The sequence below is a fragment of the Leptonychotes weddellii genome, chromosome 13, assembly GCF_054177405.1.
Source record: "Leptonychotes weddellii isolate Sample4059 chromosome 13, ASM5417740v2, whole genome shotgun sequence".
NCBI lineage: Eukaryota > Metazoa > Chordata > Mammalia > Carnivora > Phocidae > Leptonychotes > Leptonychotes weddellii.
This window is the reverse complement of record NC_138381.1, coordinates 16,668,043-16,693,373: the sequence shown is the minus strand read 5'-3', so window position 1 is coordinate 16,693,373 and position 25,331 is coordinate 16,668,043. Positions and strand designations below refer to the sequence as shown.

General features: G+C 45.1%; 1 protein-coding gene across 1 annotated transcript in view; it reads left to right on the top strand.

Moving 5' to 3' along the window:
* Positions 1-13,632, top strand: part of WDR7 (WD repeat domain 7) — a 338,052-nt gene extending 324,420 nt beyond the window's left edge. The window contains exons 27-28 of the mRNA XM_081802523.1: positions 5,067-5,171; positions 10,866-13,632. Of these exons, the coding sequence (XP_081658649.1) occupies positions 5,067-5,171; positions 10,866-11,069 (309 nt within the window). The 3' untranslated portion in view covers positions 11,070-13,632. The remainder of the gene's footprint in view (positions 1-5,066; positions 5,172-10,865) is intronic.
* The last annotated feature ends 11,699 nt before the right edge of the window (positions 13,633-25,331 follow it).

Here is a 25,331-nt window from a genome sequence, read left to right as displayed (position 1 = left end):
TGGGGCCTTAAGAACCCACACACTAAAAGGCTGGAAAAGGCTTAGTTCATAGCAGTAATTAAATTTTACTTGGGTCTTCTCATCGGCCATAAATGAAATCTTTTTTTTAATGGCATCATCTGCCTAAATTATCCATTTCCTTGAGCAGTGGAACCTTGAATATATAATAAAATTTTCACAGATTGGTTGCTTCGAAGAAAAGAAAGGGGGAGTTTTTTTTCCCAGAATGTAATTAATTCTTAACTTTTCAACTCGTTTGAAATGGCTCTTTTTTGATGAGTCTTTGCCTTGACTAACAAATAGAGCTGTCAGTCAGAGCAATGTCTTTGTCTTCTCTCTGCCTTGAGCAGTTACCTCCCTACCAGTCAGCCATGAAATCAGGGGCCTTGTGTATTGGGATGTCAGAAAAGCATGCCCATCAGACCCTGGCTCACTGTCCTTATCTGCCCTTTTCTGACTTTGGCACAGTCTGTAGGAGATGTCAAATGTATGGTTGGTGCTTCAGGTGCAGAGGTGTGTCCTGCACTTCCCTTGGCTTTGCTTGTGATCCTTAAGAGGAACCAGCACTAGGAAAATGTCGGTATTTGTAGGTCTTTGGTTTTACTCTCCTTTTCTTCTCAGGGCTCATCCTACTTCCTAGGCACTCACTTCTCTGAATATCTGGCCCACCTCCAATCTGTTTCTTGTCTCTGTATGCATACTTCATTCAGGTTCTCCTTAAACTGAGGACGTCTGCCATGCTGATCCCTCATGAAAGCATGTTTATCCTATTTGCTCTCTGTCAGAACACATTCTAGGGAAAATACCTTGGCCAGTTGCTTCACTGTATTCTTAGAAATTTCAGAGACCATGTGCAGCCAATTGGGGACACACTTCCAGCTCAGCAGACCTTCCAAGCACCCCCCAAATCGCAACTGCGTATCTTAATCCTAAACTAGCCATGCTGCTCCCTGAGAAGGCCTACAACCAGCATGGCCTTCTTCTCTCTCGCCCCTATAGACCTCGGGTGAGGCTTTGACGGTGCAGTCCAAGTTCTTTTATTTTCCAGGTCATTTTGGTACATGTCATAAAAAATACATGGTCTGTACTTTATAAACCTTCCCCTTGTGATGGTGCTCATGATAGAAAAAGCTTACCTACTTTAGGAAACCTTTTCTTCACACTTTATGTCAAAAGTAGGGAAGTATTTTGTTTGGTTGGGGGTTTTTTCCTCCCCTTTAAAAAAGTGGTGAGACATGCAAATAAATATAAAATGTTCTCTTTGATCTTGTTCAGCCTCTAAAGTGGGTGCAGTAAGAGTCCTACGTTTTGGTTTCAGTTCTCAAACTTGTCCTTTGGAAGCTGAATATCAAGAACTCCAGGAAGAGACAGACCATGTAAAGAACAGTTTTAAAGAAAATATCCTAGACGGTCATAGCTTCTGTTGGCATTGACCATATCATTTTTGAAATCTGTGCCTCTCCTCTCCTTCTCTATACAGGAGGGTTAGTTATGTTTCTTTGCAGAGTGCATGGAAAGTGCCTGTTAAAATTGCTTGGCAAGTTCCAGCATTGCTCATTACTAATCCTGCCTCCCAGTTCCTTTTCTTTGGTAAGAAAAACCGGAGGGGGTGTTTAATAGTTCCACACTCTGTCTCCTGCTAGGGGTAACTGCTTGATTTCTTTTATTGTTCATAGCACTTCTTGAATTAGATTAATTTCTTTATATTCCATTTCTGTCTTTTCAAGACAGCAATTACTTTGATGAAAAATATAACAAGACATGATACTCACTCGCATATAAATGTAGACCCCGCCTCCTTTTATTTTGAAACCTGTTGTTCTGGGAAATATTCTTTAGTGTTCAGCATTTAAGATGCTTAATTCACTTAGCACAATGCCCTCTAGGTCTGTCCATGTTGTCACAAATGGCACGTTCTCATCTTTTTTCATGGCTGCGTAATATTAGTGTGTGCGTGCACATGTATGCACCACATCTTCCTCATCCATTCATTTACTGAGGGACTTAGGTTGCTTCTATATCTTGGCTATTGTAAATAATGCTACAGTAAACATAGGGGTGCATATAGCTTTTTGAATTAGTATTTTCATTTTCTTTGGGTAAGTGCCCAGTGGTGGAATTATTGGATGATATGATATTTCTAGTCTTAATTTTTTTTTAAAGATTTTATTTATTTATTTGACAGAGAGAGACATAGTGAGAGCAGGAACACAAGCAGGGGGAGTGGGAGAGGGAGAAGCAGGCTTCCCGCAGAGCAGGGAGCCCAACGTGGGGCTTGATCCCAGGACCCTGGGATCATGACCTGAGCCGAAGGCAGACGCTTAACGACTGAGCCACCCAGGCGCCCCACTAGTCTTAATTTTTTGAGGAGCCTCCATTCTGTTTTCCACAGTGGCTGTACCAGTTTGCATTCCCCCCAACGCTGTAGCGAGGGTTCCTTTTTCTCCACATCCTCGCCAACACTTTTTATTTCCTGCAGAAGAAAATATTTTGAATCAGGTATTCTTAATGGAAGGGTTGCATTAAATGCCAGGAGAGACCAGGCAGGAAATAAAGGGAGCCAGGCAGTGGGTCTTAGCTGTGCAGGCCCTCTTGTCTGTGGGGGGTGGAACAGGGGAAGTGGAGGGCAAGTGTCCAGACCGAAGGGGCTGCCTCACCTCATCCCTGGCTGTTGTAGCCACATGCAAACAAAGACCCAGGATTGCCAGAGCTTCCGGTCTTTCAGGAGAGGCTAGAAATCTTGATTTTACATGATATCTGATGAATTAGAATGTGGACCCAGAAAACATTTTTTGAAACATCTTTCAGGCCGAACCAAACACATCTACAGTCTGGTTTCAGCTTAAGAGTCTTCAGTTCGCAACCTCTGTTTTAAAGCAAGGCCTTACTAATCAACTATCTTAACCATAACATAGCTTTAAATTGGCCCCGTAAGCTTTCAGATTTTTAGCAGAACTGAATCTTGATTTTAAAAAGCAATTAAAGCTGTTTTCCAGTGAGTTCATTAAATTGACCTAGTAAGTGGGAATTGTCAGTTTTTCCCTTTTAATTGGTTAAGTTCTTTACCCTCATCCACAATAATTTTCATTTTAGTGTAGATGGCAGAATAATTATTCAGCATGCTCACCCCGTTGCTTAATTTAGCACCACGTTAGTGGCCTAGCACCATGGATAGTTACCGTATCTGTTTAATGAAATGAAATCTGTTTTTAGACGATCTCGTACGCTCGCTGACACTGATTCTGGGATATATGATTAGGGCATTTCCTTTTCATTAAATTGTATACTCAGGTAATCAGGTTTTATGAGTGTTCACATTTGTCTAATCATTTTTCCCAGTTTTATTGAGATACAATTGACACACAACATATATGTTTGAGGTGTACGTGTGATGGTTTGATAAACTTATATATTGAAAAATGATTACCACCACGGCATTAGCTAACACTTCCATCTTGTCACATAATTACATTTCTTTTTTTGTTGCTGAGAACATTTAAGATCTACTCTCCTAACAACTTTCAAATCTATATGTCTGGTCATCTTTACGTGAGGGGAAGTAATACAAACATTAATATTGCTTATTGGATTCTTATTATGTGCCATCACTGTGCAGAGTGCTACATATCTAGTAACTCATTTAATCTTCACAGAGCTCTTTGAGGCAGATATCATCATCATCATCATCACTCCTGCTTTCTAGCCATGGGTACTTGAGGTTAAGTAACTTACATCCTTTGCCCTGGGTCCTTCAGCAAGAAGTAGAGCCCAAATGCAAGCCAGGGTGCCTGACTCAGAGCAGTGTTCTCTGCCAGCCCGAAGCCCAGTGTTTTACCAGTAGAACATGTTTTCTCCAAGTGTGGAAAAACAGGCATTATTTTGGATCCGACAGCACCCTGAAAGTCTAATGACAGGAAAAAACAAAATCCAAAGAGCAACTGAGGAACAAGCTGTATCCCCACCCCTCTCTCCTCCCTCGCTACCCCGTTTTAATCACTCAGCTCTGAATTAGGAGACTATTCTTACTGAAATTTACAATATGTATGTGGCTGAGTCACCTAATGAGCCTGATGTTCCCACCAGGACTCAGGGTGCACAATTGTTCATCAAAAAATAGCAGATGGAAATAAACCTTCCTGGAATTGTCTTAGTTTAAGAGAACGTATTTCTCCATTCCTTTCAGACAAAGGGAGAAGACCAACCCACAGCTTGTAAGCAGAGTGAATATTGGTTAATGTGGTAGAGGTATGCGCTTTAGTAGTTGACTGAAAGGACTTTAATATAATAATATGCTAATTTGCTTTAGTATGCCAGTATTTTTGATAACTTAGTATCATGAAATGAGTGTAATTTTTTATTAGTAAAGACCTTTTATCATAGATCTCGTCTAAAATACAACTCCCTTTTTTCAATTCATGGTTAAATCAATGATAGCTATTTGGCAGAGGCTCAAAATTATCCCTGTTAACTTGTTTTTAATAGTACTTGATTTATATATGTGCTCAAACCTCCACCAGGTACGTGTATATTTACTAATTGCAGCCATATGCCTTTAAACACAGTGTTATTGGTGGGAAATGAAGCATAAAACATGAAAAATGTATAATTACTAAGGGTTGAAATTACGGTTTTTAACTCCTTCCAGAACAGGGATGTTATGATACAGCTTTGATTATTTTTCATTTCAGATGAGTGAGGTTCCTGTACATAGATTTGGTGATCACTTGCTTACCTTCCTAATTAATTATAAAATTTTTCCCTCTAATGGACATAAATGAATTAACACATTGGTTCACCCGTTAATATATGCTTTTCCTTTGGATTCATGCTGTTCTCCCAACTCAGATACAGGTAGATCCTTCAGAACAAGATTAAATAAAGCCCTTGGATATATCAGCGAGAGAACTTTGGTTGCTTTCCCTATTTTTCTAATCTGATTTTATAAATCAAGAACATAACAGTATCTAATCTCCGTGACATAACTTGTTCAACATTGAATGCGTTTGCATGTGTATGTGCAATAGTTCTGTGGACTGCAGACCATTAATGGCTGCATTTTATTTTAGACAATCCATGGACACAAGGGACCAGTCACTGCAGTGGCCTTTGCCCCTGACGGACGATATCTTGCCACCTACTCAAATACGGACAGCCACATTTCTTTCTGGCAGGTAAGTGTAGATGCCATGGGTCTTGGTGTTTACTGCATGATTCGCTTTTGCTGTTAGGCCTGCCCACCAGCCCTTCCTCCTGCCTTCCCCTCCTTTTTCAACAAACATCAAGTATTTATTGCTGACTGATGCTAGCATGCGGGGTGCGCTGAGAATACAGTTAGCCATCTGGAGAGAGTGGGGTCTGCTCTCACAGAGTTTGAGGTCTGAGGGAGACACATGTAAAGAAGCAATTATAATACAGAGGGGAGCCTGAGAATAAGGTTGTGGGACCAACTCACAGAGGAAGTGACATCTGAACTGAGACACGACAAGGCTGAAGAAGGGCCAGAGGGTAAGGGTAGGGCAGATTGAGGGAAAGGGAGAGCCTTTCCGTGGTAAGCAAGGGCACGGCGTGCCTGAGGGCCTGGCCAGAAAGGCACGGGGCCCGGCAGGCCCTGCACAAGGATGCGGACAGCTCCGGCGGGGCAGAGGGTACAGGGGACGGGCAGCCGGCTATTACCTCCATATCCCGCTTATGTTATCTCATTTCTTTTTGCATTCTGACTTTCCCACATAGGGCTTTTCATTCCCAAACTACCCAGACATTTTCAAAAATCTGAGTATCACTGAGTGGCAGTTCATGAGAATGCCTATGTTTACTTCTGATTAAAATGCATATTAACTTTGAGCACCTAATTTTTACAGTAGAATTTGTTTTGTCCTCAGTGATTAATCTCCATCCCATCTTTTTAATTATCTTCCTCCTGATAGTTATAACAAAATTAAACATTATCAACTCCCTCCTTCATGAAAAGCCAATTTAAAATTTGGTTGTTACCTTTACTTTCCTAGGATGCAAGTATGTTTTATGAGATTCAGTTTATTGCCTTGAAAGCTTAAAAAAAAAAATGAAAGTTTAAATAAGACTTCAGGACAACTTGATGATAGTTTTAAAAAAATCAATACCTAATAAAATGTAAAACAGATACAATAAATTGCTTAATTAACAACATGCTATTAAAGCATGACAACTTCCAAATCTGTCACAGACTTTTCCTGCTCTTCATCTAATTTAGTTTTCCAGTTTATTTTCTCATTATCTTTTCTCCCAGAATATATCTCCAGCATCTTAATTGGCTCATATTAAACTCTTTTCCTTGGAGAGCTCCCCGGTCCCCATTTCTCCCTGTGGGCCACTGCAGGGCCTGTGGTTTGCATTGTTGCGGTCCCCGCCACCAGCCCACTAGGCATCCGTGAAGTGGACCCTCGCAACAGTACTTCTTTAAAGGGTTTCCCCTACACAGTGGTCTCTCTACACCAACTGTACTTTGATGCAAATTTTCTGCTATTTCCCACTCTCTTGGAATCCCAGAGGAGTGTTTATATAAAGCTCCACATTCATTCCACATTTATTCAATGGCGTTGAAGTGCCGGGTGCTGGCCTCTCCTTTAGGGATACGGAGTCAACAAGCCGTAAGTCCCCGCTTTCGAGGAGCTTGGGTTGGTCCATGCTTTCTTTTGTGGAATAAACAAAAACAAATCTTTTTGGTTTTGTCCAACTTGACTTTCTCACAAAAAAAAAAATTTGTTTTATAAAGGAATACCTCCTAACTTAGCCAGATTTGAAACTGTTTCCAATATTTTCCTGATTTTCTATATGGTAAACCTTTTTCCCATTATCTAGGTGTTCAGGGTTCTGTTTGGATATGATCATCCCTTCCTTGAATTTTTTTTCTATTTTTATCAAAGTTCCTGCCTAGCGCATTGAGGGGATTAGGGTTAGCATCCTTTCTCACCTTAGAGCTCAAGATCATTCATTAGCTAGATGGTAGCTTTTCGAGATACTTCTTCTCCTCTTCCAGTTCCCCTCTTCAGCCTCGTGCTGCTGCCTCTGGGCTTTGCCAAGCACGCTTGAACCTGCGCGTCTCTACGTGTGGCCATGCGCTCGGTGGAACCATAGCACTCTTCCTTGTCGCGCGCTCCTCCACTCCCGGGGCCGCCTCGGGCTGGCCGCACGTGGGTGTGCAGTGCACCGAGCCCGGGGGCAGCTCAGGCAACACCCAAGTCTTCGCCTCCAAACCCAATGTCAGGGTGTAAAATGCAGCCCATTTCTTAAATTATACCCCGTTGGGTCTTGAAATTTAAGCCAAAGGCACAGAAACATTTCATCTTTATCCAGAAAATACAGTAAAACCTCTTCCAGAGGTAGAAGGGGGGTTGATTTGAATTAAAGAGAGTCAAGAAAGCATTGTTGGATCTCCTGCTGCTCTCCCAAAAGGGGCTTTGCTGATTTATTTAGATACATATTGTTTAGTTCTAATGATGTATGATAATACTTTTGCATTATTCCAGTAAATGTACTGTAATATATTTTGAAAACTTAATGAAGTCTTATTAATACAGGACCTTACAAAAGCTATGAGCTATTAAAATCTTTGCTGAGAAATGAGTGTTAATGAGAAATATTGGTTGGATAATTACTCAAGTGAGACTTAGTAAAAGGTTTGTGTGCAGCATTACTTACACTGAGAATTGCATTAAAACACTTTCTGTTTTGATGAATTACATCTGTCTGTGTTTCTGTGTGTTCAGAAAATAATCTTCACAGAACTGGTTTTGTGAAGCATTATTTTTAAAGGGAAGGGAAAAACCAAAGTTGCCCTCTAGTTATTTACAGACTCAGCTATGGAATGATGTCATCAGGCAATCTTCCAAACCCTTTGATCCTCTGACAACATATTCCTATAAGTTGAATATTTCACATCAAGGTCTCCGTTTGTAACCTTGAATGAGGGGAGTTGAGTAACGAAATCAAGTACAACTGTGATTCCCTCACCTAAATTTCACCACTACCCTCCAACTAGTGAGTATCCTCTCTCAGAAATGCCCAAAGTAAATTAGATGGATATTGGTTTCGCTTATGGTGATGCATTCCACCGTAAAATAGAATCCTCTTCAGCCTTTAAAAAGGATACTGTAAATCTGTGGCCTTTAACATGAAAAGATGGTTCTCAACATTTTTTTGAATGAAAGAGGCAGATTGTGAAACTCACTGCCTTCTAATATGAGCCTGTTTTACATAAAATTCCTGAAACCCGCTTCTCCTTATATGTACACATAATTGTAGGTCTGGAAAGAAGTTTGCCAAAATGTTAGTGATTGTCTTTGGGAAGTAAGATTTCGGGGACTTTTGCTTTCTCTTTTATACTTCTCTTTATTATTCAAATGTTCCACAATGAGTATTTAGTATCTTTGTAATCAAGAAAAACTTGAAGGTTACCAAATACTCTAACTCCGGGTAGTTTTTATTCATTCGAGGCTCAGATTGCCCTTTCGTGTAGTTTGTAAGATGGTCACTGGTCAAGAAAACATTAATATCGAATAACAGCATGGTTCGTTGTTGCAGTGAGCGTTGTTTGGCTGAGCTTTTTGGAAAAAGGAATACTCACCCTTACTACTTCAGATTATCTCCACTCTGAAGAGGTCACAGGGAGAGCATGGTCTGAGGATCAACACATTCTCGTTAACCTGAGGGTCTTCCTCATCCCAGCCGTACGCATGTGTAACAGTGCCATCCCACAAAGAACTTCACGTAGCCCCGTACTGAGGCAGGAAGCCTGTGTGACCCTTCCAAAGGCATTTATCAATCAGTTTATCAAGTGATATATGAGTCACTCATGGGCTGGCTCAGCTCATAAGGGTGATGGACTTGATGGACTTCTTGTTGAAGTTTTTCCAGCTGTAGCATTCCAGTAAGGTACCCTCTCCCTGTCGCCCTTTGGCCCTCAACACGTTTCTGGTATGCGGCTAAATTTTGCAGGAAAGAATTAAAAATAAGGAAGTGGCCGAGCATGTTAGATACCCTTAGCATTTGGAGTCACCAGCAGAACTCAGGCTTCATACATATTTTCATAGAAAATCCATAAAGAATGAAAAACAGTTTGTAGTTGTTTATCAACTGAGAAATGAGATTTTTTTTTTTTATTAAAGCACAGTATGCCTGTTGATGCCAGTTAATGTTAACCACCAATTTTCTGGATCATTTGGATCTGTTCTGTTAGAGGACTAAATTATTATGTACTGTTACTTTTTTGTACAAGTGAGGACTATCAAATCAAGCCCACCACCATTATTTATATTTAAACTATTTGGGAACCTTCAGAAAGCAACAAGACATTGATTTTTGTCTTTTATGGAGTTTTTGGAAAAGGTGGGGGGAAAGAAGGACGGAAAGAAGTTTTTGGAGGATGACAGACAGTAAAGTACTGTCTAGTTTTAAATGTTAACTTTAACAGAAAGAGTTAATGATAACCATACATTTGGTTTTAAAATGTGACCTCGTACACTAGTGATTTTTTTTCACCTCTGTGTTGTGTTCGGCACTATTATTAATGCAGGAAAATCAGTAACATTAGTCATCTTAAAAGGGTTATTACTCAAGATGATTTAAATTGTGAAAATGTCAGTGGAGCCTGCACGCATCCTGCTAGAGATGCCATGATTTACGCCCTCTGACACCATCGTGCTGCCGAGAAGGGCCAGAGAAAAGAATGGCTTATATTTTGCACTGATCCAAATGCAGAGCATGGTATCAGCAATAACCCAGCGTACGTGTCCCAGGATTTGCCAAGGTTTCATGTGTCAACCATTTGTATACATTGAACCATAATCTGCAGGCTTTATACAAGACCCTAGAATTGTATGCCTTTAGACGGCGGTTATACTGAAGAGAAGAACTGGAAATGAAAATTAATGCAAAGAAAAATACTATTTCTGAGACCTCTTTTCTGATTTTCAGTATGCTTTCCATGTGATTTGCAATAGCACAAAAAAATGTATACTGAGAAACTATTAAGTAATATTTAGAATCCACAGGCTTCTTCAGACCCCGTTGCCCAGGTAACAGTTCACTGGGGTAACTGCCTTTCAGTATTTAGCCCTTGGACCGAACGCATAGTTGTTCATGAGCCATAATTTCCGTGTTCTTTTTCACTACTGTGAATGGATTAAGAGAACTTAAAATTCAAATCAAATCCTGAAAAGCCACCAAAAAGCAGAAATCAACTGATAAAAACGTATTGCCGTTAAAGTGTTAAAGTGTCCTCCCTTCAGCGTGGCGGCAAAAAGCGAGCCACAGATACGGTGTTGAGATGCAGTTGACTCCGGGTTTCCCCTCAGAATGAACGGGAGCTTTCCAGAGACTGAGTTCTGTACAAAGGGGGTGAGGAGGGAAGGTGTGGGTACATGCGCATGGGGGACAGGGTCACGGCTTGCACTTGGATCCGGGGACGGATCCCGGTTTGCTTTGTTTCCTTGAATGACCTGGAAGTCCCCAAAAGTGTGTTGGTTGACTCGTCCCTCAGGGGGTGCAGGGAGTCCTGACGGGAAGGAACAGAAAGGTCTGCTGTGTGAAGTACCCACAATTGCCAAAGATTGTCTGGCTGAGCTGTTTTGTTAACATCCATAATTTAGCCCCCTTCTTAAAGACTGATGGCCGCTCCTGCTGTCAGTTCTACCCACGAAGTCAGCTTTCCCTGGATTTATGCACTTACTGTAACAGCACCAGAGCGGTTTCAGACACACTGAGAGGCGCGCTGTCGGGGCTGAGGACAGACGCTCAGCTGAACGCCAGTCAGCGCTGTGGCAGAGAGAGTGACCAGGAGAGGGTTCCTTAAGTGACACGTGTGCTCTCATGTCCCTGTGTCCCCCCAGATGAACACCTCGCTGCTGGGGAGCATCGGCATGCTGAACTCGGCACCTCAGCTGCGCTGCATTAAGACCTACCAGGTGCCCCCCGTGCAGCCCGCCTCGCCCGGCTCCCACAACGCCCTCCGACTGGCCCGGCTCATCTGGACTTCCAACCGCAACGTCATCCTCATGGCCCACGACGGGAAGGAGCACCGCTTCATGGTCTAACGCTAGTGCCTGCTGCCCTGGCCACGTCCGAGTTCCGTCCGTCTGTTCTCCCAGCTGAGAGTCCTCTGTCCTTCCTCACACGGATCATCCCTCAGTGCCTGCCCGCACCAGTGCCCCCCGGGGGCGCGGCCGAGGCCGGGTCACTCCTGCATGGCTCTCGGGGGCAGATGCCCACTTGTGTCACCTGTGATTCAGAGGCATGCACACACCGCTCTGCAGGATGTGGCCCTTCTGTCGGCACTAGGTCGTTTTTCCCCGCCGGGGCTGGGGGTGGGGGATGTCTGCGGGCCCCAGGAGCCCTCCTGTCGCTTGGTGCACCAGAAGCCTCCAGTTCAGTAAACACTGTGATTGCCTTCCCAGCCCAGGTCAGCAACCCCACCTCTGAGCTGCCGCTTGAACCTGGTGGTTTTGACGTTGGGTTTTGAGGTAATGTGGCAGTCCTAATTAGCGAAGTTCTTTTCCTTTGGATCGCCTAAAATATATTCTTGTTTACCAAAACGATTCCGTGTTTACATGGTTGGTTTTTTCCCCCCATAACTGCTAGGAAACTGCTCACTCCAATTTCCTAGGGTTTAGCCACTCCTTCTTTATTAATACCTAACAGATTGGAGATTAATGAGAAAATACACCAAAAAATCGTTTCTCCTCATGGAAAATAGAGTTTCCCAGACACCTAGCTTTCTAAAATGCTCATATCCTGCTTAGTAGTCTATTTAGTAGTTTAAAATAAAAAATCATCACTGTTTATGATCTAGTTAATAAAATTATCCAGTCACTCTAAGTAATCTCTTAAATGGGCTTTTATAATAAAGAACTGAGTTTGGAAGCGTAGCATATACTGAATAAGAAGACTCTTGTGTCTGTTGCTACAGGTCCTTTTAAGAAAGACCTTACCCCTTCCTTCCAGAAACCTTACGGACCTACAGTTCCCACATGTACGACCCATGTCAGTTATCATGGAATAGTTAGTTACAGTTCAGCCTCCGAACAGATCAATTAAAGGAGAACAAAGGCAGCATTTCTTTTACACAAGTGTCCTAGAATATTAGTAACTATGGCGTAAGCATTCAGGAGAATATATAAAATGCGAGGGCTCTCAAGCTATTTGAGCAAACATTGCAATGAGGGTGTCCATCACACTTCGAAGTAAGCTTGAACTAGGTCGCTTTCTTCTCTTTATGTCAAATTATGCTGGTTCTTGCTCATAGCAATGGGGAAGAAAAAATCCATAAAGTAATATTTTGTATGAATTGCTCCTAACAAATCTTGATCTGTACATAGTTGCGCATTTGGTCGTTTGGTTAGTTGTTGATTGGTTGGCTAGACACAATGGTTTATTAAATGCTAAAACAGAAAATGATTTATTAAATTCAGAGAAGACAGGAAATTTCCAGAGGAACCAAAATGATAATGGGAGCATTTAATTGGAAAAGCGTAGATTGTCAGAGTTTATGTAATATACAAAAAAATAGGATCACAGTCCAGGAAGAAATCCATCTGTCATTTTACTGAAACAGATTTTTAAAGAACATGTTAAGAAATTAAGACCCACTAGAACGTCTCTTTCCTATTGATATGAAGTATGTTATTTGCATTGATGACAAACCTGTGCTGTTTCTTGGTTTTAGACTTTGGGTGTTCTTTTAAAAGTGAATTTATGCCACATGCATGTACATTGTATTTATAAAGATTATATATGTAGTTTCCAAGGAAGAAACAAAGAACTATCCAGTGTAGATTTATTTGTTTGGTGCACATGCCGAACAGTTGTGTTCGATTATAGGTAGAAAAACCTGAGGTAAACAAAAGATGTGCTTGGTTTTTTCAGCGGGCTCCCAAGTCTTCTCGATACCCAGCACATGTTTACTTTATGAACTTAAATAGGGGTTAATTTTTTCTAGACTACAAAGTTGTTTTGGAATGATGAAGCAAAAGTATACCTTAGAGAGTTGTTTAAAACAAAGATGTGAGACAATAGGCAGGCCACCACAGACACACAGTGGAACACACCCCGGGGGTCTGAAACAAAGCCATGGGGGCCCAGGGGGCAAAACATCTGGGCAGTGGGCAGAGGCCAGCCTGTCCCACATTCTATCTGATTATTGGCCAGTAGAATATCACTATTCTAAAAGTTGGGTGGATGATATCTGATGGTTAGACGTCTCTAACTGCTAAAGAGTATTTGCATTCTTGTTAACACAGATCTCCCCTTGGCTGTTTTGGTAACTACAGTCCCAGACTTCATCACAGCTTAGATTTCTCAGCACTGAGGCAAACTTTGTATTGTCATCCCAGTGTATGCTTTTAGTGTTTTATTGATTTTGTTGGTACTGTATTTGGACCTATCCTTGTAAATGTAGAGACATATATGGCTTCCTTGGTAATTTACAAGCAAAAGATGACATGACGTGACAACTGTATGAAAATGTAATGATTGAACTCACTGTGCACAGCGAGTGAATTAAAATGTCTGCCTCTCAAGACATTTCCACTGAATAGATTCTATATGTGCTGGATGTCCCTGTGTACATATGTGTGTTAAATAAAACTGAATTGTACTGAAGATTGTTTTCCTCATTAAAAACATTGTTCACTCTTCTTAAACATTCTCAGTTGAAATCCATATGCTTTCTCCCCCCTGCCCGCCCTGTTCCCGCCTTCTTTGGTACCAAATTAAGCCTTCTGTTTCTGTATAATTATTCATTTCCCTGGAGAGCTGGCTTCAGGAAAGGCAAACTTGTCACAAAGGACAGTAGGGCAGGAAGACGTTTCCAAAGTGCGAGAGAAACAGCTCCTACCAGAAACTCAACAGCGCCCTCTGTGGTTTGGGCAAGGGAATTGCATGCATGGTGCTTTATCTCCACCCCAAGTTGCTCCTAAATAGACTTCCGTTGTACCGAATTCTGTCTTGTCAGATTTCATGACATGGGTTGGCCCAGGAGTTTGGGGTGCTGGGCGGAGATCATTAAACTCATTTCATTTAAGACTCAGTTTGGAGTTGAATTTGAATCCCTGAGGTAATGGGTGTAATTGGTTTTCGGGAAAAGCAAGACTAACAAAATAGGTCATCGTTGCTCATAGAGGGTTATACGTGTAAGTTGTGAATGTGCATCCTTAATTTTCACATAAGAATATAGAACAGCTTAAATTGAACCAGTCATCATGTAACAGTGTAGTTTTCTTTCAGAAAACAGATAAATATTAAAGGAACTGACTGCCACATCTTTGGCCCTGTTCAGATGCCTGGTGTCCGTCCCGGGAATTGCTTTAATGTCTCCTGGTGACTTCAGTGTGTCCTTATAGAGAGAATAGGGGCAGTACCAGTCCTATATGATTGGTGATCACATAAACTGATCAAATGTGGAAAGGGCATGACATTAATAGGAAGGTAAAGCCAAGCAGTGCCGGGTGAACTTTCACCTTTCACCCCTTCAGCTGACTGACAGAGCTGAGTGTTGAAGAAAATCAATACTTTGGAGCCAGGAGGGAAATATTTCCAACCTCTAACTAGAGAATGTATTTTGACAAGGCCAAGATAATCCAAGCTGCACAGGAGAAAGAGAAAAGAAGACTCATTTTTAAAGCTTGACACTTCAAGGTGTTTTTGTACAATGGTTTAGAGATCGTCAATACATACAAATACCAAAGGTCAAAAAGAAAAGCCAGAAGAATTTCAAAAATTAGATGTTCAGTTCTTTTTGCTGTTTACAAACTAAAAAAGACTGCAGAGAGGTTGTGCTTGTAATTGTTTAAATGAACCAAGCTCACAATGTGTGCTTGGAGGTTATCGTCCCTCTTTAATCAAACCTTACATTTCTAGAGGCAGCACTATAACTAGTGAATGCCTAAAAGAGTGTTTAGACTTCTTGTTTCTGTACATTTTTTTTTAAGACGTGAACTGGTTTTTCAGCAGTTACATCGTTTTGTGCTCACCTCTCAGAATCTTGTTTTTCGATTCATGTTGATCCTGCCAGGATGCTCTCGTAAGTCGTAGACCCTCCTTCGTATTTGTTTCGTTCGTTTGCATGAGAAAAGAGGTCATGTACCTGCTGAATTTGCATTGTTTCTAGTTTCCCAGGTCCCTTTAAGCAAATTACTCATAAAAGTATTCTAATTAGTGCCCTGCTGAATGAGAGGCTGATGCATCTCTAGGAAGAAGGTAAGCAATTCACTCCACTCTCACCAGCAAGATTAGATCCATTCATTCTGGGGACAGATATTTCCGTCAAACGGATATAGATTCTTTTCTTTCCTACAGATAAGAAACTAAAGTCAAATGGTTGCCCATACCTTCCAGCCAAGCTCAGGGCAAAGGAATCCTGAGTACTCTAAGTATCTAACCCTGTTTCTCATGGATGGGCCACATCAGGCATGCTGTAAACACAGGCTAATTATGTGAGTATTAAAATAGTAGTGAAAATACAGCCTTAATTTGTATGCTCTCTTTCTCGTTAAAAAATTCCACTCTATTCTAAGAAGATAGATCTGGCTACAGATTTCAAATTGTATTTGTTTCAGAAGGAGGACACAGCAAGCCAAGAGCCCTTCGTATTCTGCGATCTCCCAGAGAAGGGCAAGAATCTAGCACCTGCCCGATTTGCTGTTGGTTTCAAGTAAATATGTATTGCATTTGTTAGATCCATGAGATGATGCCTATAAAATGCTTGTTAGGAGTGGCACAAAGTATGCATTCAGTGCATGTGAGCTGATCATTTTTAGTAGATGTTTAGAAGTCCTTATCGTGGATAAACAAGATTGTAAATTATTTGTGTTCTTTGGAAAACACTGTTGGATTTTTGTTCTGTGTTTTTATCTCTACCTAGACTCCACTAAGAGGTCTGGACATTTACCCAAAGGGGAGTCTCTGTGGTTCTCCCTGTATTCACGAGGCTCTTCAGTACGTTGCTGTGTGTGACAGTCTCTCACCAAAACTTGGGGACACTGAGAAATACCAAAATACATGCCGGCAGATGGGGCCGCTTGATTACAGCTATTGAAGTTAGGACTGATCCCTCAAAAAGAAAGTAGTTCCTATTAAATTTAGGACTCACAGTAGCATCAGGGATGGTTTTAGATGACTTACATGATGAGTATCTTCAAAATACACATCTGTGAAGATTGAACAAGCCTCTGGACAAAGTATCATAGAGTAGACTTCATGGGATCCCAAAAACACAGGAAATTGAATGTGTAGGTTCTATTGCCAACATCTTCTTGTCTTGACTGGTATCAAATGCCTTAGCCCTTCACTCTACCCCAATGTGAAATGTATGGTCTAGAACTTGACCCACCCAGTGGCACTTCAGGCTTTAGTGCAAATGTATGAATAATTGAAAGATACTGCGAAGAAACATTTTTATTCGGTTCGCAAGGATTTGTGAATCTTCGTATATGCCAAGCATATGTTCTATGTTCTAGTTTCCTTGCTGATGAGCTTCCAGTCTAGCAAAGGGCCACAACGCTGATGGGATAAATGCCGAAAACGGAGATGGCAGAGAGCGATGAGAACATGGGAAGTGATTCGTGCTCTAGGGTAGAATCAAGTTAGAGAGGAAGCACTTGGGCTGAGCCTTGAGGAGTAAATACAAATTAATTGGGAGGATGGAAGGGCTGTTTTAAGGTAGGAATTTACGGAAGTCCAAATTGTTCTGTGATCTGAATAGATATAAATTACTTCAAACTTACAGCCTGGCAGGCACTGGTGGGCACCTCTGCTAAGGATTACTGCACCTACAGAAAACGGGACTTCTCCACCAAAGGACATTTGAGAGCTAGCAGGCAAAAACTCTAAAAATAAAGATGACCGTAAAAACCCTAAGAAAAGACTTCTCTGACTTTTACTAGTTCCCTAGGTCTCATTTTCTGCAAAAAAAAAAAAAAAAATTTGTTTTAAAAATAAGTTATGCATGCTCCTTCTCCCATGTTCTAGTCTGCTGGGAGCACCGCGTGTCGGATGCCTGCCATGAGTGCACAAGCCCTGCCCCCTGCCCCGCTCCAGCTCCTGGCCCGGGCTGAAGCATCTATTCTCCAGGCGCTGGAAGTATTGGCGTCTGATAGCTGTCTGCAGAGCCCTGGAGATTGCCTACAGCCAGGGAGCCCTTTCCTCCAAGGTCATGCTCCCCCCTCCTGGGGGCGACCACATCTCATGATGGGTCCCGGAAGGAGCTGCAAAGTCCAGCCCCCTAGCTCCACTTCAGAACAACTTTGAAGGGCCATCCAACTCCAGCACTCGCCTTGGGATGGGCCAAAGCCCTCAGCGAACTCACTGCACGTCCGCTTCCCTCCCTCCCCGTGTCGATGCGGAGAACACCGCCCCATACTCTTCTACTCTTCCCGTATGCGGATCTCCATCTCACCGTCCGCCTCCCAGAACCCAGCCCAGGACAGCTGGGGCCAGGGGTGGTCCAGGAAAACAGGATCTTGAAAAACAAACACGGAATTTGGGAGCCAGGTCACTCACTGAGCCATTACCAAGGAGGATCCTGTTGGCAGCGGGAGGGGATGGTGGAATGCAACTGCGGAACTTCCCTCGCTGATGAATGGGAACAGCTTACGGATGGGAGTGGCTGTGGTAGTTGCCATGACAGGCGTCCGAGAGGTAAGGGAAAATAGAAATTACAAAGGCAATGGACTTGGATGGCTATGCTGGGCACACTAGAAAAAGACAGTGAAAAGCTGAATGTGATTAATTACCAATTAAAGGCAAAGCATGAAAGCCAGAGAGACTCCTTGGCAGGATCTAAAGAGCCTCATCTCCTACAGCCAGGCGTAAGCCGAGGGTCAGACCCAAGACTTGTTTTGTGAGGGAGTTCCAGGGCAGGCTGAAGCCTTGGCCTCCAAAGGTCGCACCCCAAAGCCAGAGCCCTAATTGAGATGGATGGGGCTATCTGGGTCGAGGCACTTGAACAACTTCAAATGCCCAGATTCTGGGAAACCCTCCCCAGACCTGCCCAAGTGGCCCACCCCTCTTTTTTTTTTTTTTTTAAAGATTTTATTTATTTATTTGAGACAGAGAGAATGAGAGACAGAGAGAGAGCACATGAGAGGGGGGGAGGGTCAGAGGGAGAAGCAGACTCCCTGCCGAGCAGGGAGCCCGATGCGGGACTCGATCCCGGGACTCCAGGATCATGACCTGAGCCGAAGGCAGTCGCTTAACCAACTGAGCCACCCAGGCGCCCCCCACCCCTCTCTCTTTAAAGCAAGTATTTCTCCTTTGCTTGATGGTGCAGAGGCCTCTTCCTTGCAAAACAACCCATGCCCAAAAGGGGCTGGTGGGACGGCGCCAACATGTACCTGCAGGAACGGGGCGGATCCTGGGGCTGGATTCCGAGGTGCTGCATCAAACGGAGAGAGAAGATAAATTGAGACAAGGAGGAGTTTACCAGCCAGGATGAAACAGCCTGGCAAGGAGCAGGGACAAGGTACTAATCTGCTGCTTCTCCTGGAGAAACCGAAGAGGAAATGCCAGAACTGCCATGGGAGGTGGTGGAGGAAAGAACCGAAAAGCTCCGAGGGGAGGAACAGATACGGTCTGTCAGGTCGAAAACTCGCTTTGCAAGAGAGGCCAGAGGACATGGTGTTCGCAGGGCTGCGAGGAGAAGAGGCCCCTGATAGCAGTGCACGGCGATAGGGTCCTGACGTCTAGAGATCCGGTGGGGGAAATTGCCAGAATGAGCAGCAAGGTTGGCGCGCTAGCCAGAGGGGCCTGACCTTGGCGGGGTGGGGGTGGGGTGGTTTCTTTCGAAGTGATTAATAAAACCTGTCATCCCTCTGGCAGCCAGCAAGGGTTCAATCTATCCAACCCGAAGGAATCAAGGAAGGGTAACAGGAGGCTGAAGGCACCTGCCCCAGTAAAAAGTCAAAATCCCCTTGCCTCGCTTGTCGACCCGAAGGGTAGGGTTATGAGGAGTTCGTACCGGTCATGGATGGGGACCTGAGGTTCTTGCCGGCCGGGGGCTCGAACGAATAGCGGAGGAGGGGGCCGGTGTGTCAAGGTCAGCGGCAGCATCACGGGCTGCGGTTTGCCCCACTGGTACTTCTTTTATAAACCGCCCCCCCCGCCAGAATCCTAGAAGAGCTGCTCCCAGCATTTAATCAAAGCTAGAACATCTCCGGGGGGCAAAGGGTGACTGCGGAGGACGCCAGGAGCCTGGGGTCTGGCCTGTGGGCCGGTGGCATCTCTCAGTGGCATCTCCTTCTCCCGGAAGTGTCCGGAGCCCAAGCGAGCCGCTGTCCTCAAGGCCACACCCTCCTTCCCAAAGGCAGCGGCATCCAATAACCGGCCAAGGGGGTGCAAAGACTCCAGCCTCCTCGCCTCAGCTGGGCCACCTCCGGGGGGCCAGGCCAGCTTCCAGGCTCCCAGGAATCGGCCGAGACCTCCGTTGCCTCTAGAGCGCGGCCCAGCCTCGCCCTCTGGCCACTGGAGCCTCCTGCCCCTCGCGGATCCCCGGAACGCTTCTCTGATGTCAGTCTCAGGGTCTCCTTCCCGGCAGATGAACCCACCCACGGTTCGACTCTGGCTCTGCCACCTGTCAATTCAATACCTCTCTGTGGCCCCCTGTCCCCTCATTTGCAAAATGGGGATAATGGCCATACCTACCTCTTGGGCTTGTTGTCAGGCTTGAAAGAGAAGGGTTAGTACAGGTAGGGCACTTCAAACGGGGTGTGGCACAAAGTAAATACCCAATCAATGCTAACTATGTCACTGTTACCGTCTGACGGTGGAAGTCTGAGAAGTCCAGGTCTCCTCCTTCACGTCCTGCCTCGGTGTTGCAGGAAGATACGCTTTTCCATCCCTTGTTTTCCTGTGTTTCCTTTCTTCAACCCAGACCAAAGTGCTTACTTCTAAAAAGGAGGGGAGCTGGTATTTCTGAGTACGTCCTTTGTACCAGACACTCTCCTAGCCGCATTCATTATCCTGCTTAATTCCTAATCCTAAGAGCCATGAATTATTACCTCCCTTTCCCAGATGAAAAGATTGCCGGTCACATAAGATAAATGACCGAGATCACACAGCTAATAAGAGGCATATTTAGTAGTTGAGTCCCAGACTCTGTCACCGAAGTCCAGCCTTCTCTGTTCTTCCAGGATCCCTCAAGTGACAGGAGACAACGAGACAGCCATCACAGGGCTGGCCGGCCACTCTTAGGAACAGAAGGAGATGTGGCAGAACAGAAAAGGGCTTTCATTCATTTAAGCCACTAAAGCTATTGTTTTCCCCCTTCGGATTCATGGCCACAGTGCCAAATTTTTAAAGGACAGGAATTGTTGACTCTTTTACCATGAAATGGCTGAGCTAAAATGTGTGAGCTTCATAATGTAGTACATTCCACAGAGTGATTCTGTTATAACTCGGGACGAGTTTCTTCTCTCATGACGTGGGTATCTTTGGAGAGTAGAACCTGACCTACAGAAATGGGTCTTCATTCTCACTGTGGGCACCCTGTGCACCGCTCTCTCTCCTTGCCTCCACGGGGCCACGTCTCTGTGACCTTTTCTCCCGGTTGCTCTTGCTGGTGTTTCTTCTTTCTTAGGATAGTCTTCTCCGGACAGGCATTTTCTCACAAGTTGAGAGTCCTGGACATATATAAAACATACTATACAAACTTCAGATTTGAAAAATGGAATAAAAAATCAAGTTTTTAGGGCACACCTCCCGGGTGACTTGAACTCCCATCTAGACAGAAGAAGTACAAGACTTGAAGCTCCTGGGTGGCTCAGTTGGTTAAGCGACTGCCTTCGGCTCAGGTCATGATCCTGGAGTCCCGGGATCGAGTCCCACATCGGGCTCCCTGCTCGGCGGGGAGTCTGCTTCTCCCTCTGATCCTCCCCCTCTCATGCTCTCAGTCTCCCATTCTCTCTCTCAGATAAATAAATTAAAAAAATCTTTAAAAAAAAAAGAAGAAGAAGAAGAAGTACAAGACTTAATTGCACCATGTGGCTAGCATTCACCAAAGAGGACTCCCTGATGGGACAACGGGCCATTCTCTTCTCTCTCGTCACATACCGGGTTTTCATAGCCTTGGCTTCCCTATCCCTGATGATCTCGTTCCGGGAAATATTGGAATGTATCAGAATTTTCTAAGAGCAAACCAGATCACACCACCATGCTCACATCCATTCGTCTCAAACATGGCCCTAGAGCATGTGCCAGACCCTGACTCCATGAATCACAAATCTTAGGTCTCTTTCCTCATGAGTCAAGGGGTCTTCTTGGAGGGTCCAGATGGGCTTCAACTGTCCCGTTAATTCTAGAACATCTGCTTCTGTATCACCTGCTTTCTCCCAACCCCTCATGCTTCGCTTTCTGCTTGTTGTTTCCAAACCTTTCAGGGGCAGGGATAGAGGAGGCTTCCAGAAAGCATCAACAAATGATCAACTGCAACTTACCATTTAGCTTGGCACTAAATTTCTTAACAGCTAGAGCAGAGGTGAATTAGATAATCCTACTTATCTGATATGTGGAGGACCCATACAGGGCATAAGGAAAGACCAACTTCTTACCCCTAGATTCGGAGTGAAATGTATTGCCTGGATGTTTCAATAAAAGAATTTGAAGGGAGAAATCACATTTATTGAGACCACATTAGGCGTTTGACATATATGATTTCATTTAAGCCTGTCAAAAATTCTAGGAGTTAGTCTCGCTGCTGTAGGTTAGAAACTGATCCACGGATAGGTTACGTAGCTGGCTGGCTCACACAGCTAGTAAGAGGAGGAGCTAGGGTTCAGATCCAAAGTGCTCTTTCCTCCTCATCAATGGATGGTATCTTCAAGGCCAGTTTTTTAGTAGCTGAAGAGACATGCATCATTCTCATACTGACCTCAATAATAAACCAAGGACCTCAAAATTCAATCTTCATTTATTCCGCAATGACTCATTGAATGCCTATTATTTTCCAGGCATTTCTAGAGAAGGCTATATTAATACAGCCCGGACACTCACATTGCTTATGCCTCTCAAAAGCTATCTAGTTAGTGCAGTGTATTTGTGAAGCTCATTATACATACTGCGTGCGTGCACACGTGTGCACACACAGCCCTTCGGGTGAGTTAACTCAGAGCAGCCCTCACTGACTGTGCTCAGCCAGTGCCCTCCAGGGTGCACACACACAAGCACTGGGGTCCGAGTGGCCTCCCCTTGCCGACCGGGACTCCGTCCGCTCTGAGAGCTTCAGGCTGTGCTCCCCTGGACCCCAGCTGCCCAAGCCCCTCTGGTCCCTGACTTCATTTCTTTTCCTTTCCTCTTCCAGCCCTTGTCTCCAGAGCCTCGTTCCCAGGATACAGTGACACAATGGGAGCTCAAAGGAGGAAGGAAAAGAGAAAGGAAACCCAGATCTGGCCCTGGGAGTATATCCTCTGACTACGGAGTAGTGAGACCGGTGAGCCACTGAGACAAACATTCGCTTGAACATATACATTCTGGGAGATTTGGTTGACAGTCAATACTCATTCATGCGTTTGGTGAATGCTGGAGATCTACCATGTGTCAGGCAGCCAACGAGGTCTTGGGATTATAGTGGCGAGTGGAGCAATCCTGGTATCTGCCCGTCTAGGGCTCACATTCTACTGGGGCTGATGGGGGCCGTGGGGCAAGAGGGTAAGCCAAGCACAAACTCCAGAAGGAGCTATGAAGAAAGGAAGGAGAGGCCTGAGACCAAACAGCCCAGGGTGGGGAGGCAAAGTCAACGGGAGGGCTCCTAAGGAAGAGCAGAAGCCAGGGGTCTGTGGGGCGTCCAGGAAGGGGGACACGTCCTAGATAAGGAGGTAGCACACACACGGGAAGTGGTTCTGCGGGCGGTGATTGCAAGAGCAGGGAGTCCGGATCCTGCCGAGCACACAGGCCGGGGGCAGAGGTGCTCTCAGGAGGTTCAGCAGCCATTCAGAAGTCTTCAGTGGGGATATGTGACATGCTTTAGCTAGAGAACACTCAGCTGCCATGTGGAGAATGGGTTGGGCCTGGGTCAGGGAGCAAAATGAAGACGGTGTATTATCTAAATTGTTCAACTATAGTAGCACAAACTTAACGATGTACAACAGTACTCATTCATGGCTCGCACGGTTCCCGCAGGCCAGGAGCCTGGCGTGGCTTACGCACAACCTCGGCCACGGGCCTCTCCCGGGTGTTGGCTGGGACTGTGCTCTCATCTGAGCCCTTAAGGAAAGAAGTCACTTACTTCCAAGCTCATGTGGCCGACAGAATTCCGTTCCCCCTGGTTGTAGGACTGAGGGCCCCGTTTCCTTGCTGGTTGGCGCTGGAGGCCCTGGCAGGCGGGTAGCTGGAGCCTGCCCTCCACCTCTGCAGGTTTCCTCCATGTCTCTGCCATGGCTGGGGTGGGGGGAGGGTTGTGGGGGGCTTCCCAATGCAGCCGCATTGCACCAATGGTGGCTTTATGGCTGGACCTCGAGAGAGGAATCGGAGTCGCCCATGGTGGAAGAACATTCGGGCAAAGGGAGATCATGAGTGAAGGCAGAAGGTATGAAAGTGGATGGTGTTCTCAAGGAACAGCAAATGTGGCCAATCGCCTACCCAAAGGCCATTCTCCCCTTCCTTCCCTGGTCATAGGACTGCATCGGGTCCTGTTCATCACACCACATGGCTGTGTGCTCGGGCTGGAATCTCTCATCAGCCTTGGGGATGGAAGCTGGATCAGACTAAGCCAATAATGCTAGTTTGATTCCTAGTGGTGGTTAGCGAAGGCCCTTACTGCCGTTCTGGACAATGAGATGTGCGGGGGAAGTTTGGGAGGGGGCTGCTCTTGGGAAAGGTTTTCTTCCTGGATAGAAAAGAGATATTCAAGTAGAAGTTTCCATCTGTGGACATAGCTGGGTGAGTTTGTGATACTTGGGGCCACACCAGGCATCTTGGGCCCACACTGGAACCCGCCGAAGGCCCAAGCCAACCCACTGGGGACTGCAGAGTAGAAAGCTGGAGAACGCTGGAGTCTTTGGAGACCCCACTGGGCTTCTAGAGCAGCCAATCCCGCAGTTGCTTACCTCTGACTCTCATCGTATGATATAATTGACTTCCCCCACGGGTTACGCCATCCACAGCCAAAGCTTAAACACAGACCACACGTTGTCCGGTGACGTGGCGGGAGGTGCCCGCAGGCCCATGAGCTGAGGCCAGCGTGAAGATCCTCACGGGCACTGCCGAGGGGCTCAGCTTTTTCCTGTGAGCTCTGGGGAGATCTCTGATTTTAGGGAAGGGTACAGTCCTGGTTCTTGGCTAATCCTGGTGGCCGGGTGGCGAATAGATCAGAGACAGGAGGGAACTGTGACAGGAAGACCAGGTGGGTGATGGCTGCGAGTCTAATCAGGAGACTCAAAACCAACTCAGTGGACACAGAGAGAAAGGTCTGAGGAACATTTCCAGGCAGGAGGGGAGGATTTAACGAGCTTAAATGTCAGGAATGAAGGAGAGGCGTGGGTTTCCCCAGCGGGAGAGACGGTAGCTAACGGTTGTCTGCCCACCGTGACCACTCACCAATCCTGGAAAATACCATCCACGTTCATCCACCTCGATGCCTTTATTCCTAATGCTGTCTCCCCCGTGGGACCTTCCTTGGTGAATTCCCATTCCCGTGACCCCACATAGTAGCACTGCTGCTGTAGGGAAATCAGACACCATTGGCAGCACGGGGCTTGCAGGGCGTGGATCCCGAGCATAACCCCCAGGAGGGAGAACCACCTGTACGGTCCGTATCCAGGAGCCCCTCCGAGCACCGCCATCCCCTGCTGCAACCCACGGGGGGAGCTGTAGGCTGAATCACTTCCAGTATATTGATTGTAAACTTGGCCAAAGAATATAAAGCTAGCATCTCACACTGGATCTATTTCTTCAAGACAAAGGCTAACCTCCAAGTGCCAGAAATGCACTTGGAACAATGCTTGTTGTGTTTCACTTCCCAAGGCTTAGATTTCTTGTTTTCTGTAAAATATAGTATTAGATAATGGGGGGGGGGGGGGGGTCGGGGTGCTGGTATGAAAGGGTACCGTCTACATTCTTCACATTGAAAACCTGCTTAGAGTGGTTTTCCTGCTCGGCAGCAGCCTTCACGAATGTTCTCTCGTTTGTGGCCATATTTTGAATTCAGCTGAAGGGTCCTGCCTGATGGTGGGGATGGGGCTCCGGCTGGTTAAGTCGCTCATCCCTGGTATCTGGTGCTGAGTGATGAGAAGTGTGAATGATGGAAGGAGTAGACAGCTGGTCAGTGGCTGAGCTGGGCCAGGTGTGCTCGGTATATGACTTGGTTAGCTGTG